The sequence below is a fragment of the Giraffa tippelskirchi genome, chromosome 7 (genome assembly GCF_054371585.1).
Source record: "Giraffa tippelskirchi isolate mGirTip1 chromosome 7, T2T-mGirTip1v1.2.pri, whole genome shotgun sequence".
Lineage (NCBI taxonomy): Eukaryota > Metazoa > Chordata > Mammalia > Artiodactyla > Giraffidae > Giraffa > Giraffa tippelskirchi.
Window position 1 is genome coordinate 6,256,259 of NC_137281.1, and position 19,007 is coordinate 6,275,265.

Sequence of the window (19,007 nt, forward strand, 5' to 3'; positions counted from 1 at the left end):
ACACACCCACTCCTTGCATATTAACTCGTCCAATTCCATCCATTCTCCACTCCCTCCCCCACCCTAAGACCCTATCACAGATGAGCAGTGATAACTAGAGAGAGGTGATGCTTCACACCCAAAGAGCCAAGGACTTCCTGGACCATTCTCTTGTCCCACTCTCTAACTTCTGCAGCCTGGGTAACCTTGAACTTCTTGGGTGCTACCCGCCCCACCATCTATCTGCTCTTGTGTGGGATTAATTGTTTACTCTGTACTCTTAGCTCCTTACACGTATCTGTCTTAGATACTCCTTGTGAAACTGTGGTTTTGATTATTATTAAATAAAATTACCTGATTGTTAAGGATGAGAAACTGAAAGCATTTACCCGAATTTCCAAAATAGTAAGCCGTGGGGCAGGGGTCTGAGCCCAGGCTGTCTGACTCCAGGGCCAGGACCCTGAAACACTACTTTTGACTGGCTCCATGATGAAGGGGAGGGGATTGTGGAAAGATGAAATTAGAAAAGACCCAACACCACATGGGGAGTTCTCTGGGGCATCAAGGGCCCAGTTCCCCTTGGGGAGGGAGACAGGATGCAGTGCCCGTCTCCCTGGTGGAGGGGGTTCAAGATGAAGCTTGTTGCCTCAGCATGTGTGCTCAGTCATGTCTGACTCTTTGCGACCCCCTTGACTGTAGCCCACCAGTCTAAATTCCTCTGTCTATGGAATTTTCCAGGCAAGAATATTGGAGTGAGTTGCCATTTCCTACTCCAGGGGATCTTCCTGATCCAGCGATCAAACCCACGTCTCTTGCGTCTCGTGCATTGGCAGCAGATTCTTTACCACTAGTGCCACCTGGGAAGCCCCCCATTCCCTCGGGGTGGCAGGGAGATCCCAAAGGGGCTCAACCACTAGGTTGAGACGTCTGTTCAGGGGTGATGGGGAGTTGCCCCTGGAAGTGCTGTGAGCAAGGAAGGGACGGGGTCAGCTCTGGGTGTCTAGAGAGAGACCCTCTGAGGCCAACTGCTGATGGACAGGAGGGGACAGACTAGAGGATGGGAGGCCAGGGTGGAGGCTGGGGTGAGGTCCAGGAGTAGACGGGGGCACCTGAGCCAGACCGAGAGGACAGAGGGAAAGGACAGGCGTGGGTACCACTGGGCTGTAGGGAATGAGGGGAGGGATGGAGCAGGGCAGCACCCACGGGAGTCTGGCCACGTGACTGTATGGACAGTGCGGGCTCTCCCTGAGACGGGAAACATGGGAGGAGGGAGGAGGAGAGTTTGGGAAAAGAGAGAAAAGAGTTATGGCACACTGAGTGAGACAGACCTGGGGCCACCCTGGGGTGGGTTGGGGGTGCCTTCCAAGAGCGTGGCTGCCTGAGGGTGGAGTTTAGGGTCAGATGGAGGAGAACTCCTTGGTTGGTAGTTGAACCATGGAGCTGATGAAAGAAAGACTCCAGGGAGTGTTCCCAGTTAAAAGACTAGGGCGGGACGAGGGCCTCAGTGGAGGGGAAGAACGTCTGGAGAGATGCCCAGGGGGACATTGATTCCCCATGTCTGACTCGGCCGAGTGGGCGGGGTGAGGGGCGGGGCGTTGACATCACCACATGGAGGTGGGGTGAGGCGGGGTGCCCTCCCCAGGAGTGTGAGCTCAGGTCAGGTAGGAGCCTGGGCTGCATGCTGGTGTGAGCTCAGAATCCCATCTGTGTCAGGCAGACGCTCACAATACGTGCCTGTGAAAGCTAGTGGGAGGGGCAGAACACGTGTGGTGGTGATGGAAAGCGCTTAGCCCGGCACCTGGGATGCCCTTGCTATGATTACCCCTCGCCACCACCCCGGCTCCAGCAGAGGGAGGTGGCTCCAGGGGTGGAGTTGAACAGACAAACCAGGTGTTCCCAGAGACAGAAGGCAAGTTTCATCTCACCCTCCATGGGGACCTTTGCTGTGATGCCCCTCTCTGGGTCTCAGTCTCCTCTGTATGGTGTGTGTGTTAGTCACTCAGTCGTGTCCCACTCTTTGCGACCCTATGGACTGTAGCCCGCCAGGTTACTCTGTCCATGGAAATCTCCAGGCAAAAATACTGGAGGGACCATTTCCTCCTCCAGGGGAGCTTTCCAACCCAGGGATTGAACCTGGGTCTCCTGCATTGCAGGCAAATTCTTTACTGTCTGAGCCACTAGAGAAGCCCCAATATTAAGGAGGAAGCCGTAATAATACCCACCTCAGGGGGCTGTCAGAATGATAAATGAGATCATGCGAGGCCTACACTCCATAAACAGTGGCTGCTCAACTGCCAAAGCAGTGGCCCACTGTGAGTCCAAGGGCTTTGAGCACAAATTTGTGGCAAGAAAAGGAGACAAAGTAGTTATAGAGTAGATTCCAGCCTGGGAAGTCAAACTATAGGCGGGGTCCCAGAACACCTGAATATGACAGGGTTCTAGAATGCCTAGAGATGTGCAGTCCTAGACTCTTTTACTATCTTGGGTTTGAGGGCAGGAGGAGAAGGGGGTGACAAAGGATGAGATGGTTGGATGGCATCACTGACTCAACGGACATGAGTTTGAGCAAACTCCAGAAGATGATGAAGGACAGGGAAGTCTGATCCCAGAGTCCAGCTCCAGCAGCCAGGAAATCGCCCTGAAGGGATGAACGGTGTCAGCAGAGAGAATGATGCAGCCTCTCACTCAAAGTACTGGACTGCATGTTTATTTCAAGCATCAGGTTTTCTTTTATACTTTTACAAAAGCATTAGGTCAGAGGTTTGACGTCTTCCGTTTCCCCTCACCTAGATTTACTGTCTCCGTAAATCATTGTTGTCCTTCCGAGTTCCCTCTTAAGTGTCCTTGTGATTACATTGTAACACAAGTTTGTCCCTGGGCTGCAACCACATTCCTCAGTTAATTTCTTATCTTTCTAAATCCTGCTTGAGCTCATTAACTCCTAAAAAGACTTCTAGCTATTAGTATCTCTAAACTTCCTAGTCTCTATAAGCTATAGTAAAATATGCCAACACTACAACATACCTTAAACTTTTAGCTTCTAACTATTCTTAATTATTCCTAAACCCTAAACTCAGCAAACTACTTTTGCCATAAACATTTCCTTCACAGGAAGGTCAATAACAATCTTTCCCATGGCCTCAAGCTGCGGCCTATGTGCTCATCCTGGAACATTCTTTGTAAAGGTCCTTCAACAAATGTAACTTTATGGATTATTTCCTGGGCAACTGCAGAAGGCTTTGTGCTTTTTCATGCAAGAACAATAAGCACCTTAACATACTTTCCAGCCAACTCAACCGAAGGAAGGAAAGGACAAGTTATAATCACAAGACCTAACTCCTTCTTCCAGGGACCGTGCCTGCAGGATGAGGAGAGGGTGTTGGGGTCATGCCTCCATTTTGTCAGTAATGCCTAACGCGGCTCCCGACATCTCCCCCTTTTTTATTTTTTAGAGCATAAGTGTGAAACTCAGTAGATAAAGCAGAAACACTTCCGTTGAGTATTCTAAAAAGGCACGGGGCTAATAGACAAATCAGAACCAACAGGCATAAGCACATTATTGTAAAAAAGGATCCATGGGAAAGATAGCCCTCCATATTTTTAAAAAGGGAATTAGAAAGCCATTGAGAGGAAAAGTCAGATTCCGCCTGCTTCATATTCTGGACATCCTGATGTAACTTAGAAATATCAATACTAAAATCTGAGTGATTCCAAACGCCTAAAATATGATTCCTAATGCGTTCCCAAGAATGCACGGAATCATTTACTTGTAGAGGGGTAATGTACATCCATTTAAATTCAGCATGGCATCTTAAAGACAACTTAATTTTTAAATTTGTAATTTCTTGCCCTACAAGCAGGACTGCTTCTTCTAAAGCATTGACCTTATTTTCTATCTTCCTATCTATAATTTCCTATGCAGTAAGAGCTACGGAGACATTTTTGGACAGGTGATCAACAAACGAGGCAGTATGCACTTCTTTTGACAGGGCAACAGCAGAAACTGTAACTGAAGCAATTATGGCAATCAAGACAGTTATTCCCACAATCAGAGCTGCAATGAATCTCTTAGATTGAGAAATTAACCCATTAAATTCATACAAGACTTTCAATGCATAATCATCAAACCATTCTCCCTCTAATTTTACAGGAACCATCAAATATGGTAGTTGCTTTACAATCATCACAGCCTTATAATTACTACAATCATTCACATCAACACAATTTGATATAAAACAATTCACACATTCAACATTATAAACAATTTCTCCTTTAAAAACTCTCAAATCATTCCGATTTTTGGCCAACAGAAAGGCATAAGGAGAATGTATGCAGGCCCGTACAATATATCTTTGTTCGTTTAAAGGTCTGTGTAAAATCACGGGTGCCATAGCAGCCAATGCTCTCCATAATTCAGGTTGCATGGGACCTGTTTCATCGAAACTCACTAAAGGAGGAACCCATCCATTAACATGCCACCTAGTAATTGCTAAAGGATAAGGGATAAATGAATTATTCCATATGGATCTATAAGGTTCTTCAAAAATTAAATGCAACCATTGATCCGAAAGAAAGGGGCACCCCCATTCAATCAGAGAATGTCTGGTGGCAACAATGGGAATAAATAACTTTAGGGCATACATGCATTCTTTCCAACGAGGAAAGCCAGAAATTCTGCTTATACATTCCCAGGCTTGTAGTCCTTGTTCATCAGAATCCGGAGGGGGGCAGTGTACAGCTCGGAAAGTCCTTTAAATGAGGGGCTGCCTGTTTTATGGCATCATATTGTCTTTCTTGAGCCCCCCGGCATCAGCAGCTGTAAGGACCAAAAGTCTCTCTTGCCATTGCTTTTCGGAGAATCAGGAAGCATGCCTTTCAAGGAAGTGCTAACACATCCATTCAAAACCGGAGCTGATCCTAGTAAGGAGGAAGGTGAAAGAGGAAAGCGAAGTTGCTCAGTCGTGTCCGACTCTTTGCGACCCCATGGACTGTAGCCTACCAGGCTCCTCCATCCATGGGATTTTCCAGGCAAGAGTACTGGAGCGAAGTTGCTCAGTCGTGTCCGACTCTTTGCGACCCCATGGACTGTAGCCTACCAGGCTCCTCCATCCATGGGATTTTCCAGGCAAGAGTACTGGAGTGGGTCGCCATTTTCTTCTCCAGAGGATCTTCCTGACTCAGGGATCGAACCCGGGTCTCCCGCATTGCAGGCAGATGCTTTACCGTCTGAGCCACAACGGGAGTCCTAAGGAGGAAGGTATGACAAAGCAAATAGGTGGATAAACGGACACGCCTGAAAAATTGAAGGGAGCGCTGACCACTGTTTTATCATTGTTAGGATAGATGGAAGCCCTGCCCAAAAGATGAGTATCATTAACAAAAACACGAATGGGCTCATTCATCCAATCTACAGGCTGGAAAGAAGGTGGATTAGGCAAATAGGCCCAATGAACCTTTTCTGCTCTGGAGGGCCTCAGCTGACAAGCCAACACAGCAACCATAGCCACAAACATTACCATAGGAGCGGCCTCATATCTCCCCCTTTCTATTAATTCTTCAGCATGCTGAGCGAGGTGTTTCAGCTGGCCCCATGTTGGCACCGTGCTGGAGGTAGTTGCTTGAGTACGATGACGGCGACGAGGTGGAGCAGAATGTGGTTGGACTCGATCAGCATGTCTCTCTTGAAGGGCCAGGTGTCTGAAGCGATGTACTAGCAGTGAAGCCTCAGGTGAAGGGTCATTTGCCTTTTGGCTTCTCCTTAGTTCCCTCAGGTCTGGACTCGACGAGCTTCTGATCTCCCCATTGTCCCTCGGTCCCGGACTCCAGGACTCCAGGGATCTCAGTGACCTCAGGGGTCTTTGTGATCTTGGAGATCTCATGGGGCTGGACATGTCGAATCAGTCTGTCAGGAATCTAAACAGGAGAAGTGGAATCCTGCGGAAACACACAAGCATACCCTCTCCCGCAAGTTAATAGCACATCTGGCCCTTTCCACTCTCCGGTAAGGAGGTCTTTCCACTTGACCAGGGGCCAAGTCGTAGCCCCTTCAGGAATCCAGTGTCTCCTCATTGCAGTCTGCCCCTGTGTGTCTACGTTTAAATGATTAATTACAAACAAAGCATGGTGTAGAACACAATGTGGAGAGGAATACTTAAATTCTACCTGTCTTAACTTAGCTATCCAGTTTTTCAAAGTCTGGTGTGCCCTTCCCACTATGGCTTGGCCTTGGGAGTTATAAGGTATTCCTGTTGAATGCAGTATAGAAAATTGCTGACAAAATCTCTTAAAGGCAGCAGAAGTATAAGCTGGGGCATTATCTGTTTTTATCTGTTCAGGGAGTCTTATTTGGGAAAAGCATTGAAACAAGTGTTTAATTACATCTTTTGTTGCTTCAGCTGATCTAGCAGAGGCTATAATAACATGAGAAAAGGTATCTACGGTAACATGCACAAAGGACAGTTTTCCAAAGACCAGGGTATGAGTTACGTCCATTTGCCAGAGAGCATTAGGCCTAAGGCTTCGGGGCTTTACTCCTAATGGTAGAGATGGATTAGATGTTGGGCAGTTTGGACATAACTTAACTATTTGTCTAGCGGCCTCCCTAGGGATATGAAACACATACCTTAAACCAGCTGCATTTTGATGGTGAATTTTGTGAGAATTTTTAGCCTTGTCAATCTTTTCATGTAAGTTTAAAGCAATTACTTTAGTTAATGCATCTGCCAAAGCATTTCCCTCATGTAAAGGGCCGGGCAAGCCGGAATGGGCTCTAATATGTCCCACAAAATATTTCTTATCTCTATGCTTAATCTCCTTCTGTAAATCAAATAGCAAGGAGAAGATGGTAGTCTTATTTTCCAGAATATTAGCAGTCTCAACATGTGGAAACAACCCTACAGTTTATCGGGAGTCAGTCAAAAGATTGAAGGCACCGTCTCTCAAATGTTGAAAAGCTCAAATAACTGCTCTTAACTCAGCTCTTTGGGCAGATGTCTCTACAGTTACCTGAACATGGGATTTTCCGTTAATAATTGTGACTGCTGTACCATTAGAGGAACCATCTGTGAAAACTAAAATTGCCCCTTCTAAAGGTTGAATAGAAAATTTCCTCAGAAAAATCACGGAATGTGTTTTCAAGAAATGCAAAAGGGGGCTTGAGGGTAAATGAAACAAAATTTGTCCCCTGAAATCTATCAGGGAAACTTGCCAATCCTCACTATTTTGTAAAAGAAATTGCAGTTGATCATTATTGAATGGAATCACTATATTCGCTACCTCCTTTCCAAAAAGTTCCACACTTCTTTTTCTACCTTTTATAATTAGTTGTGCCACCAAGCTGGGATAAGATAAAACTATTTTTCTTGGGGTTACTGGTAGATGGAGCCATTCCAATGGGCCTTCTTGCCACAAGCATCCTGTAGGTGTATGTTCTATGGCGAGAATAATTAAATCCCATCCTCTGCTAATATTAATTCTAATTAACTGATCATTCAAAGCCTCATCCACTTTAACAAGAGCCGACTCTGCCTCACTAGTCAATTTTCTCTTAGAACTGGGATTAGGATCGCCCCTTAAGCAATCAAATAAAGGCTTTAAATCTGCAGTAGTCAGTCTTAAATGTGGGCGTATCCAATTAATATCCCCTAATAATTTTTGGAAATCATTTAAAGTTAGTAAATGATCTCTTTGCAGCTGCAAAGGAGCATGACTCACAGTATGGGTATTTAATACCCTTCCTAAATAAGAAAAAGGAGGATTTACTTGTGTCTTATCTGGAGCTATCTTCAAACCCCAGTTTTTCAAGGCCTCAATCAATTCAGATAAGATTTGTTGCAATAAGGCTCTATCTTTATGGGCAGCCAAAATATCATCCATATAGTGTATCAAATATAAATTTTTATACTTCCCTCTAACATTTTGCACAGCTTGATCCACAAATTTCTGACACAAGGTGGGGCTATTTTTCATTCCCTGAGGCAAAACCTTCCACTGAAACCTTCTATAGGGCTGTTTAAAATTAACTGAAGGAAGACTGAAGGCAAATCTCTTACAATCTTGAACAGCCAGGGGTATAGTAAAGAAACAATCTTGTAGATCTATGACTATTATATTATATTGAAAGTGTACAGCTACTGGGGAAGGGAGACCCGGCTGAAGGGCCCCCAAGTCTTCCATAGTTGCGTTTATAGCTCTCAAATCTTGTAACAATCTCCATTTTCCTGATTTCTTCTTAATGACAAAAATAGGAGTATTCCAGGGGCTATTAGAAGGCTCTATATGGCTGGCCTCCAGTTGTTCCATAACTAAATCCTCAGCTGCCTGCAGCTTTTCAGCTGTTAAGGGCCATTTCTCCACCCATATCGGATCATCAGATTTCCAGGTAATAGGGTCAGCAGCAAGAGCAACAGCCTCTAGAATAAATTTGAATATCCTAAACCTTTTCTATTCTTGTTAGGAACAGTTTCTAATGGAGAAACAATTCCCTGCTGATCTTTACCAAGTTCCTTGTCAGGATTATACCTCATTTGCAGCATTTGGTTAGTAACCTTTTCATCTGGGCTATATAAAAGCATTCCCATCTGAGATAATACATCTCTCCCCCATAAAGAAAAAGGCAGTGAAGGAATCACATATGGGCAAAAGGTGCCGGAGAAGGAAATGGCAACCCACTCCAGTACTCTTGCCTGGAAAATCCTATGGACAGAGGAGCCTGGTAGGCTGCAGTCCATGGGTTTGCTAAGGGTCGGACATGACTGAGCGACTTCACTTTCACTTTTCACTTTCATGCATTGGAGAAGGAAATGGCAACCCACTCCAGTGTTCTTGCCTGGAGAATCCCAGGGACGGGGGAGCCTGGTGGGCTGCCGTCTGTGGGGTCGTACAGAGTCGGACACGACTGAAGTGACTTAGCAGTAGCAGCATGGGCTAACATGCGAAGTAATATTTCAGTAAACATTTGTCTATTCTTGGACGCAGAGAGACCCATTTTTCTAGATAATATTCTTACCGATTCTGTATCCTCCTCACCCTGCCTAAACTGCAGAGGGGTGCCAGCCACCCATGGACACAAGCCTAACCATCCCGCATTGCATTTATGAAATTACTTAATTAATTACTTACCCTTCAGGTGTTCTCTGTTTGGGTGCCACTTGCCGGAGCCCAGCTCCAGCAGCCAAGAAATCGCCCTGAAGGGATGAACGGTGTCAGCAGAGAGAATGATGCAGCCTCTCACTCAAAGTACTGGACTGCATGTTTATTTCAAGCATCAGGTTTTCTTTTATACTTTTACAAAAGCATTAGGTCAGAGGTTTGACGTCTTCTGTTTCCCCTCACCTAGATTTACTGTCTCCATAAATCATTGTTGTCCTTCCGAGTTCCCTCTTAAGTGTCCTTGTGATTACATTGTAACACAAGTTTGTCTCTGGGCTGCATACCACATTGCTCAGTTAATTTCTTATCTTTCTAAATCCTGCTTGAGCTCATTAACTCCTAAAAAGACTTCTAGCTATTAGTATCTCTAAACTTCCTAGTCTCTATAAGCTATAGTAAAATACGCCAACACTACAACATACCTTAAACTTTTAGCTTCTAACTATTCTTAATTATTCCTAAACCCTAAACTCAGCAAACTACTTTTGCCATAAACATTTCCTTCACAGGAAGGTCTCAATGACAATCTTTCCCATGGCCTCAAGCTGCGGCCTATGTGCTCATCCTGGAATATTCTTTGTAAAGGTCCTTCAACAAATGTAACTTTATGAATTATTTCCTGGGCAACTGCAGAAGGCTTTGTGCTTTTTCATGCAAGAACAATAAGCACCTTAACATACTTTCCAGCCAATTCAACCGAAGGAAGGAAAGGACAAGTCAGAATCACAAGACCTAACTTCTTCATCCCGGGACCGTGCCTGCCTAATGAGGAGAGGGTGTTGGGGCCATGCCTCCATTTTGTCAGTAATGCCTAATGCAGCTCCCGACAGTCTGGCATGCTGCAGTCCATGGGGTCACAAAGAGTCGGACACAACTTAGCAACTGAACAATGACAAGCCTTTCTAGTGTAGAATCAGAAGGTCTGATATTCTAGAGATTTTGAAGGTCTATGGTTCTAGAATGACTGAGACCTTAGGATTCTGGAATAACTAAGAGCTTGTGGTTCTGGAATGTCTGAAAGACATCTGGGGGGCTTGGATACCATCATTCTTCCATATTATCTGTGGGGAAGTCAAGGGCTAGGCATTGGCACTAACATCCTTAACAGTCAGCCCCAGTCAGGCAGCCCATTCCTATACACATGATAGATTTCCAGAAACAGGGAGGAAATATGCTTATAACAGTTTCCATCTTTCACTGGGTGATCTGAGGTCAGTACCTCCTTCTCCCTGTGCCTCCTCATTAGTTAAACTAGCCATGAGGGTCTCTAGACAATTTCCCAGGGTCTTCTATGGTCCTGAGACACTAGAAAACAAATATAAACTCCCAAAGCTTTGGGTTATCTTAGAGATGATCTCCATTCTCCAGAAAACCAGAATCCAGATTTCAAGCCCCAGATTTCAAGCACAATAAAGACCACAGGATCCAGAATAAAGACTCCAGCTTCCCAGTCTCTGAAGTCATGCTCTAGAGTCAGGATTCTAGGAATCTTAGATTCACGGGAAGACAGGCCCCTGTCTCCCAGTCCTGTCTTTTAAATATACAGTACAGATTTGAAATTCTAGATTTCACATTTCAGAGTCTATCCATGTAACCTCAGAGTCTAGACACACACTCTAGAATCCAGGCCCCCAAAACTGAAAATCTAAAATTTATAATTCATATTCCAGGCTCCAGGACCTCAAGTCCTATATTCCAAACACCAGACTTCAGACTCTTATTCTGGACTCTAGTATTTAGAGGCACCAGATCTAGAATCTAAGCCTGAGACCTGTCACACAAAGCCCAGGGTCCAGGATGCAGATGCCAGACCCGAACTCCAGAAGTCAGACTCCCGAATCTACCCCTGACTCCAGGTCATGAGTGGTTGATTCTAGGCCCCAAACTCAGAATTCAGAATTGGAGATCCAGAATCAAAGATCCAGAATTCAGAATTGGGAGGTTTGGACTCCAAGATCCAGAACTGGGTGTCTAGGTCCAGAATCCAAGATCCAGAATTGAACATCCAGATCCAGAATCCACTGTTCAGAATCCAGAATCAGAGATGCATGATCCAGAGCAGAGAGTTCAGAATCCAGAATATGGGATCCAGAACTGGAGGGTCCCTGTCCAGCTCCAGAGTCCAAGATCCAGAACCCTCATCCAAGCACAGGAAGCTGGGCTCTCGAATCCAGTTTCTACACTCCAGATCCCAAATTCCCAGTTACATGCTCCACACCCCTGGCTCTGTATTTTGGTCTCCTCCAATTTTCTGCTCTTGCCCTACTGCCTCCTCCACCCCCACCCCCCAGACAAACCACCCTAGGAGGGAAATTCCTCCTCATAGACTCAGACAAAACTTCAGCCTCATAAATGCTCATTAGGCCTTGTCCAGCGCTCCACCATCCACCTAGGCGTCCCCGCCTGTAAACTGACTCTCAGCCATTTCCCACCCCCCCTCCCCCCTCCCCCAGGACCTGGGTGGAGCTGGGAGCTTATAAATTCAGGTGTTGGGGTGCCAGATCCCTTTCTTCTGGCATCCAAGCTGCCCCAGATGCTGTTGGAGGATCCAGAGGGGGTGAGATCTTTGAGATGGGGGAGAGGGGTTGGAGTGAGGAGGGACACAGGTCTGTGCTGATCTAGGGGAAACAGGAGGTGCCCAGGTTCCAGGGAGCAGATATGGACTGCCTGGAGGGATTTTCGTGTCAAGGGCACCTGGGGAGGTCCATGTGTTCTTTACCGAGACACCAAGCTGGACCTGAACCAAGAAAATGTCCTGGAGATGTAAGAGGGAGCTGCAGTGGGGGGGTGGGGGAGGGGAGGGACTGAATCAGAAGGACATCTTCGAAAGCATTTGTACCAGAGCCAGGAACCAAGGTCAGGAGTTATCACCGGTGCAGGTGAGCTCAGCACAATTTCCCCGAGGCCTCCCGTGTGCTAGGCCCCTGGCTGGGCAGTGCTGGGGACACAGGGAGGACCTGAGCATTCCTGGGGATGAAATCAGAGCAGGCACTCTAGGACCCAGAAGAGATACTTTTTAGATATCAGGGTCTCCCAGCTCAGCTAGGGCTGAGCCTCAGAGGGCAAGTATGAATTCAGAAGATGAAGGGAAGACGGACTTTAATTTAAGCCCCAAGCTTGCCCAGCACCGTGCAGTGCTGGGATTCCAGAGTCCAATCAGGCTGGAACTGCCCTTTGGGAGTGCTGGGTCTGGAAGGGAAGGCAGACCCCACTGACTCGGGGGAGGTCAGAAGTGGACCTTGAAGGGAATGGCATACCTGGGAGGAGGAACAGCCTGAACAAACGTGCAAAGGCATGACATTGCAAGAAGGGAAAAAATGGAAGAATTGACTGCCTCTAGGGCCAGGGCATGAGAGACCCAGGCAGTGAGCCTGGAAGGGGAGAAGACACTCAGGTCCTCGCAAGTGAGGCTGGGGGGACTGGGACTTTATCCCGGGGGAACTGGGGGTCTGCAAGAGCTGTGAGTGGAAAAGGGAGCTGGTCAACTCCAAGTGTAGGGGCATTCTGTGGGGACCATATTGGAGGACAGGCTGGTGGGGGGTGTGGGACTTGAGTAGAGGGACAGGCTGAGTGAGGAGGACCCCAGAGGCCAGATAGGAGGCTGGTATAGGGTTTAGGGAAAGGGTGAATCTTGAGCCAGAGCCTTTGGGCAAGTGGATGGTGTTGCAGTCTGCCGGGCCATAGGGATGCCAGGAAGTCTGACTCAGTGCCTGGAGGAACAGCAGACTCTTGGGAGATGGGGAACCCAGGAGGAAGAGCAAGTTGAGATGGGGTACAAAGATGGTGAGAAGGGGTGTCTTAATAAAAAGTAGGATGAGTTTGTGCTTGGAGGGGTCCAGGTGGGGGTGGGAGGGGCCAGCTTCACACCAGCTCACCCTCTCCCCTCCCCAGACATCAGCAGAGCCCTGGTCCCTCCATCGCGATGTGGCTTCTCCTCACCTGCTCCTTCCTGCTGGCATCTGCAGGTGAGGTGGGCCCAGGTCAGGTCCAAGGGGACCATCTAAGGATCCCTCCCCCCACCCCCACCTCAGCCACCTGCCAACACCCCGGGGCCCCCACCCTACCCCAAGAGCTGTCGGGGGCCCAGGGCTGCTCCGGAGTCACTGTGATGATGAACATGGCCCCTGGAGGATCCAGACCCGAGCTCGAGTTCTGGGGCTGCCCCTTTCTCGCTGTGTGACCTTGAGGAAATTGCTTCACCTTTCTGGTCCTCACGTGCCTTCTCTAGAAGATGACCTACCTGTAAAAATAATGGCGAGGTTTCAATAGTACGATGTAGGTAAAGCTTATGCATGCGTGTGTGCTGAGTTGGGTCCAACTCTGCAACCCCATGGACTGCAGCCAACCAGGCTCCTCTGTCCATGGGGATTCTCCAGGCAAATACTGGAGGGTTGCGATGCCCTCCTCCGGGGGATCTTCCTGACCCAGGGATCGAACCCACGTCTTCCTGCATCTCCTGCATTGCAGACAGATTCTTTACTGCTGAGCCACGGGGGAAGCCCCATGGATGGGCTCTACTGCCCTCACTTGACAGGGGAGGGGTAACTACTAGATCAAGGTGACCCCAGGTGACAGGAGAACTCCAGACCAGGTTCAGCCACCCCCCATGGAGAAATTAAGTGTAACCTGATGCCTCTACTCTGGACAAGCAGAAAGTGGACTGTAATTAACCTCTCCCCACATGACCCTCACTCCTGGGGGGCCCTCAGACTTCCCCCACCCCCGCTGCCAGCCTCCCCTCCGGCGCTCTCTGTGCTCCCGCCTCTCTGCCCCCCGTCCTCCCACCCCCCACCTGCCCGCTGCACCCGACTGGGGCCTCCACCCTCCACCAGTGTCGACTGGCCAGGTGCAGCCTCGGTGCCCAGCTGTTCAGCCTGCACCCTCTGACCTTCTCCGTAGGGCAACCGCACCCTTCCCCTGTTAAGCCCCTTGTCCACCACATCCGCGTTCTCCCCACTCCCCTGGCCTGGCCAGGGCCCTTCGCCCAGTTTCTGACCCCGGAGCTGGGTTGCGTGTGGTCATTTGTATGGCTGTGTGAAGCCTGCCCCGGTGTGTGGGTCTATGTGCCTAGGCAGCTGTCACCTTGAGGGGACATATCCACATTGCCCAGTAAAGGGGGTCATGCTCTTGACCCTTCCTTGTTCATATACCTGTGCACAGTGCAGTGTGGGTGGGGGGAGTGTGTGTGCGTGTGCAAGGGTTACCCTATGTGTCTACATCCTGACCACACGTGTGAACCGTGTGGTTCACAGTCCCCAACTGTGAAACTCATTTAGTGACCTCGAACACCAAGGGAGTGACTCGAAGGCTGATCTAGAGATGGATAAATGTGTCCTGCCCTGGCTGCCCGTGTCTCCAGCAAGGTGTCTTTGACCTTGAATGCCACCTCTGTGTTCCATGTTTCCCTAGGTCTAGTGGGTTCACATCTGAGTTCTGGCCCTCCAAGTCGGTTCTATAACTCTGAATCTCCACAAAGTGGCTTGGGAAGGAATCACAGTTTTGACCTTGACCATCTTTATGTGAATCTGCACATATGTCTGGCTTCCTTTGGCTAAATTTGTGTCCACAACTTGAACATCCACATGTGTGCCTACATGAGTAAATCTATATGTCCTTTATTTAAGATAACTAATATGTATTAAGCAGTTACAATGTGCCAGGCATCACACACACCCTCTCTCTTTCTCTCTCTTGCTCTCCCACTTAATTCTTAGAACAGTCCCATTATACAGATGAGCAAATAGAGGTACAGAGAGGTCAATTTGCTCAAAGTCTTACAGATAATACGTTTGGATACAGGAGTTTTTACTCTATCACTTCAGATTTAACCACTATACTATAGACTCATATTGGTGACAAGTCTTTGGGAATCTGAGTGTGTACTGGTGTCCCTTCCTGTGTACCCTTATTAAGGACTTCACTTTGTTGTTCAGACCCCACGCGCAAGTGTGCAAACCTGTGACCTTGTATATGCAGATCTACACAGGAGACTTGATCTGAGCTTCTATGTCCAAATCTGTGTCTGTGAATGTGTGTGTATGCACACATGTACATACACATGCTTATGTCCTAACTATCCCTATTCACATACACACATGAAGTTCTGTGCTGTGATTCTTAAAGCTGCAACCCACGTACGTGCAAATGAATTTCAACTTAAAGTGTTGGTAATATCAGTTCCTACATTTAGAAGACTGACTGTGCCCCTATGTTTGCCCATGACCTTGTGTGGCCACATCTGTGTCCTTGTAAGATACTGCGTTTGGCTGAGATGTCTAGACTCTGGAGCCAAGACTTGTGTCACACGTATTGAGAGGCCACATCTTTTTGATGTCTGTGACAGCTCAGTCGGTGACCTTGAATGGCTGGTTCCAAGTTACCATCTGTCTGGACCTGAATCTATCATCCTTGTCTCCACTTCCTCTCACAGACGACTTTCTGCCCTTTTGTCCTTTCCCTGTCCTCGCTCCCAGAATCCTGTATCAAATGGGTGGGGACTAAGGCCTGGGGGACTGTTCTGGAGAAAACAAGCAGCAGTTGGCGACTTCCCTGGCTGTCCAGTGGTTAAGACTCTGTGCTTCCACCGCAGGGGCCCCTGGTTCAAGTCCTGGTGGGGAAACTAAGATGCCACATGCCACGTGGCGTGGCCAAAACAAATTTTTTTGCTGTTGTTTAAAGTAGCTGTTGTAAAAGCTAGAGAGAAAGTTGTGCTAAAAAATCAATAGCAGGGACAAAAACAAAAAAAATCAACAGCAGTGAAATTTCTTAGCTGTCCAGTGGTTAAAATCCAGGGCTTCCACTGCAGGGGCCGCGGGTTTGATCCCTGGTTGGGGAAGTTCTGCATGCCATTGGCCAAAACAACAACAAAGACGACAACAACAGGGACATCTTAAGAAGTTGGGGGAAGGCAATATCTGGAAAATGTGTGGTGAGGGCAGGGAGCAAGGAAGGTGTAGGGTGCAAGGGAAAGGACTCTTTCCTCAGGGATCCTCTCTCTCTCCTTTCTCAGTGGCCCAGGACGACAGTGACAAGGTGCAGAGGGGTGAGGAGTGTGTGCCCCACTCCCAGCCATGGCAGGTGGCCCTCTTCGAGAATGGACGCTTCAACTGTGGTGCTTCCCTCATCTCGCCGCAATGGGTGCTGTCTGCAGCCCACTGCCAAACCCGGTATGAAAGCTTAGGGTCCTGAGGGGGCGTGGCCGGAGGGTTTAGGAATCTGAGAATCATGGATTCTGAGGGGGGAAAAAAAAGAGCTGGAACGGGGTGGGGGTGGGGAATGGCTCCAGGGCCTTGGGGAAAGGGTAACAGGATCTCTAGATTCCCACAGGGTCAGGGGAAACCGAGTTACCCGCTCTTTGATATTTCTGTCCTCTCCTCACTCCGCTTGCTGGTAACCACTCGCCAGCCCGCACAGCTTCCTGAGAGTGCACTTGGGCGAGCACAATCTGCGCAAGCGCGATGGCCCGGAGCAACTGCGGACTGTTTCTCGCATCATCCCACATCCGCGATACGAAGCGCGGAACCACCGCCACGACTTGATGTTACTACGTCTAACCCGACCCGTGCGTGTCTCCGCCGAAGTGCGCCCGGTTCCGTTGCCCGCGCGCTGCCCCCAGGCCGGCGAGGCCTGCGTGGTGTCCGGCTGGGGCCTGGTGGCTAACAAGGAGCCTGGGGCCACAGGGAGCTCCGAGTCACAAGGTGCGTAAAAGGATGGAACTGGGTGTAAGGCCTCCCTCGAGGACCTTATTCTCCAGGGCTCTCAGGCGAAGGGGACAAGGGCCTGAAAATTTACAAATTCGCTCCAACTCTACCGCCCTCTGCAGTGAGACTCCCAGATACGTTGCACTGTGCCAACATCAGCATTATCTCCACCGCGTCTTGTAACAAGGACTATGCAGGTCGCCTGATGGACGCCATGGTGTGTGCTGGCGTGGAGGGCGGAGGCACCAACACCTGTGAGGTCAGAGCTGACAGTGAGCCACGGAAGGAAGGGAAAGGGCGGGAAACCAGTTTGGGAGTTGGAACAGAGACGGGTTTTGCTTGCTGTGGGCCAGGGAAGATGCTGAGGATAGGTTTGAGGAAGCGAGAATGAAGGGCCCTTAGGATGGAGTCAGTGAGGTGGGAGACGGGCTTAGAGAGGTTATGGGTTTGGGTTGTGTTTGGGGTGGATGATGTGGTTTGGGCTGGCCGTTGAGGATGGGTATGAGTTTGGCTTGTTTTCAGATGGGAAATATATCGAGGTTGAATGGAGGATGGAGATGAATTTTGTTTGGGATGCAAAAGATGTGAACTTTGGGGCTGGGTTGTGTTGCAAGTGAGGATGGACGTGAGTTAGGTTAGATTTTGAATGGGAAAGGTGGGGGGTCGGGTTGAGTTGCTGGGTGGGGGGTGCAGTTGGACATGGGTTGTATTGAGCTGTGTTGGGTTGAGGCTGGGTTCGACTAGTTTGGATTAAATTGAGTCATCATGAGTTGAGCTGGGACGGCTTTGCATGGGGGTGGAGCTGGATTGGTTTTGTTTGAGATTCTAAATGGTGATGAAAATGGGAATGATTTCCCATGAAAGCTTCCCCTTCTCCCCACAGGGTGACTCTGGGGGACCTTTGGTCTGTGGGGGTGTCCTGCAGGGCATTGTGTCCTGGGGTGATGTCCCCTGCGACATGACCACCAAGCCCGGCGTCTATACCAAAGTCTGCAGCTACTTGGAGTGGATCAAGGAAACCATGAAGAGGAACTGACCATTTGGGCCTACCACCTGTGTCCCAGCAGCCCCATCCTGACCTGGAACGGAACTGGGCCATCCCCCCAAGACCCAGTCCAAGGCCCAGAGGTTAGCCATGGACTTGCCTATCTGAGACCAGGGCTGGTGCTCATGCTGTTTGATAACAAAATAACAGAATACACTGATGCAAGCTTCTCTGTGGAAGTTTCTGCAACTTACTTCTGGGGGTGAAGGGAAAGAGGGGCCAGAGACTGGGAGGGGAAACCACAGCCACCAGATCCTGGTCCTTTTCACCCGCTGCCCTGATCTTTAGGCAAAAAGAAACGACATGAAGCAGGGCTCTCTCTGTTCATTCAGCACCTTTTGATCTTGAACTAAAGATCCCACCTCAGTCAGCCTGGGCTTCCCCATCTCATGTTGCTATCCTTAGGATTAAATGATGTGATTCATAGGAACTGATTTGGATAGTGTCTGGCACTGACAAAAGACTCTGTATTTCTGGACCCCAGTGAAAGGACACAGTACACACTAGATAGTCAAGAATGACTTCCTTTTCTTCAAGATTGAGTTCTGGGCTTCCTGGTAGCCATGGCAAAAAGGCAAAGACGCTCCTTTCTGTAGGCAGGTTCCTGACATGCAGCAGAGGTTGGGCCCCCGTGAGCTGCTTTGAATCTAGTCCCTGACCCCTAAAATGTGATTTTTTTCCCAAGGTCACCGAAAGTTAAAGCACATGAACCTGCCTCCTGAGACCTAAATATTTTCTGGAGGGGAGAGTGGGTTGGAATTTGTGGAGAAGATCTCTTAACCCTGGAAGGCAGGAATTCCAGGGCCTCTGGGATTTTGAAGGACATGACTTTGAGCATCCAGACTTGGGAAACAAGGAGGAGGTGGATAATGGAACCCTCCCATTGTCTGGGGGGACATTAGATTTTGAGATGCTGGGAAATTCACTCTGGAAACCATTGAAATGTCATATTTCTGCATCTGAAGATGCCAGGATTTGGTGAGGGGTACAGAAGACTTTATTATGAAAGGAACAGTAGATTTAGGGACCTGGATTCCAAACCTGGGAATGCAAGAGTCAAGGCATTCTGAAAGCCCAGGCTTACACTTCAGGAGGTTGCTGGAAGCTGAGAAATTGGCATCTTTGGCTCCAAG

The 19,007-nt window shown here is 48.5% G+C and overlaps 1 protein-coding gene and 1 long non-coding RNA gene across 6 annotated transcripts; one reads left to right on the top strand and one right to left on the bottom strand.

Annotated features, from left to right (window-relative positions):
* Window positions 1-1,736: 1,736 nt before the first annotated feature.
* On the top strand, window positions 1,737-18,044 carry KLK15 (kallikrein related peptidase 15). 5 transcript variants are annotated; one of them, XM_081514882.1, is made up of 7 exons: window positions 1,737-1,888; window positions 9,107-9,216; window positions 13,021-13,094; window positions 16,139-16,295; window positions 16,543-16,826; window positions 16,952-17,088; window positions 17,713-18,044. In XM_081514882.1, the coding sequence occupies exons 2-7, from the start codon at window positions 9,173-9,175 to the stop codon at window positions 17,863-17,865; spliced, it is 849 nt and encodes a 282-aa protein (XP_081371008.1). In that variant the 5' UTR covers window positions 1,737-1,888; window positions 9,107-9,172; the 3' UTR covers window positions 17,866-18,044. The 5 variants fall into 5 exon arrangements, with proteins under 5 accessions (XP_081371008.1, XP_081371011.1, XP_081371009.1 ...); XM_081514886.1 differs by having other exon boundaries at window positions 1,785-1,888; window positions 16,534-16,826; XM_081514885.1 differs by lacking the exon at window positions 13,021-13,094 and having other exon boundaries at window positions 16,534-16,826.
* LOC145515194 (uncharacterized) lies at window positions 2,671-17,081 on the bottom strand. Its single transcript, XR_014060737.1, has 5 exons — window positions 16,477-17,081; window positions 13,194-13,369; window positions 9,100-9,164; window positions 5,496-6,068; window positions 2,671-5,224 (listed from the first exon to the last, which is right to left on the bottom strand). It is a non-coding gene; the product is annotated as an uncharacterized LOC145515194 (long non-coding RNA).
* Window positions 18,045-19,007: the final 963 nt, after the last annotated feature.

Coding starts and splice junctions, on each gene's coding strand:
- KLK15 (XM_081514886.1), top strand. CDS start 9,173: ATGAACGGTGTCAGCAGAGAGAATGATGCAGCCTCTCACTCAAA. Junction 13,095..16,138: donor CTTCCTGCTGGCATCTGCAG/GTGAGGTGGGCC, acceptor CTCCTTTCTCAG/TGGCCCAGGACGACAGTGAC. Junction 17,089..17,712: donor GAGGCACCAACACCTGTGAG/GTCAGAGCTGAC, acceptor TTCTCCCCACAG/GGTGACTCTGGGGGACCTTT.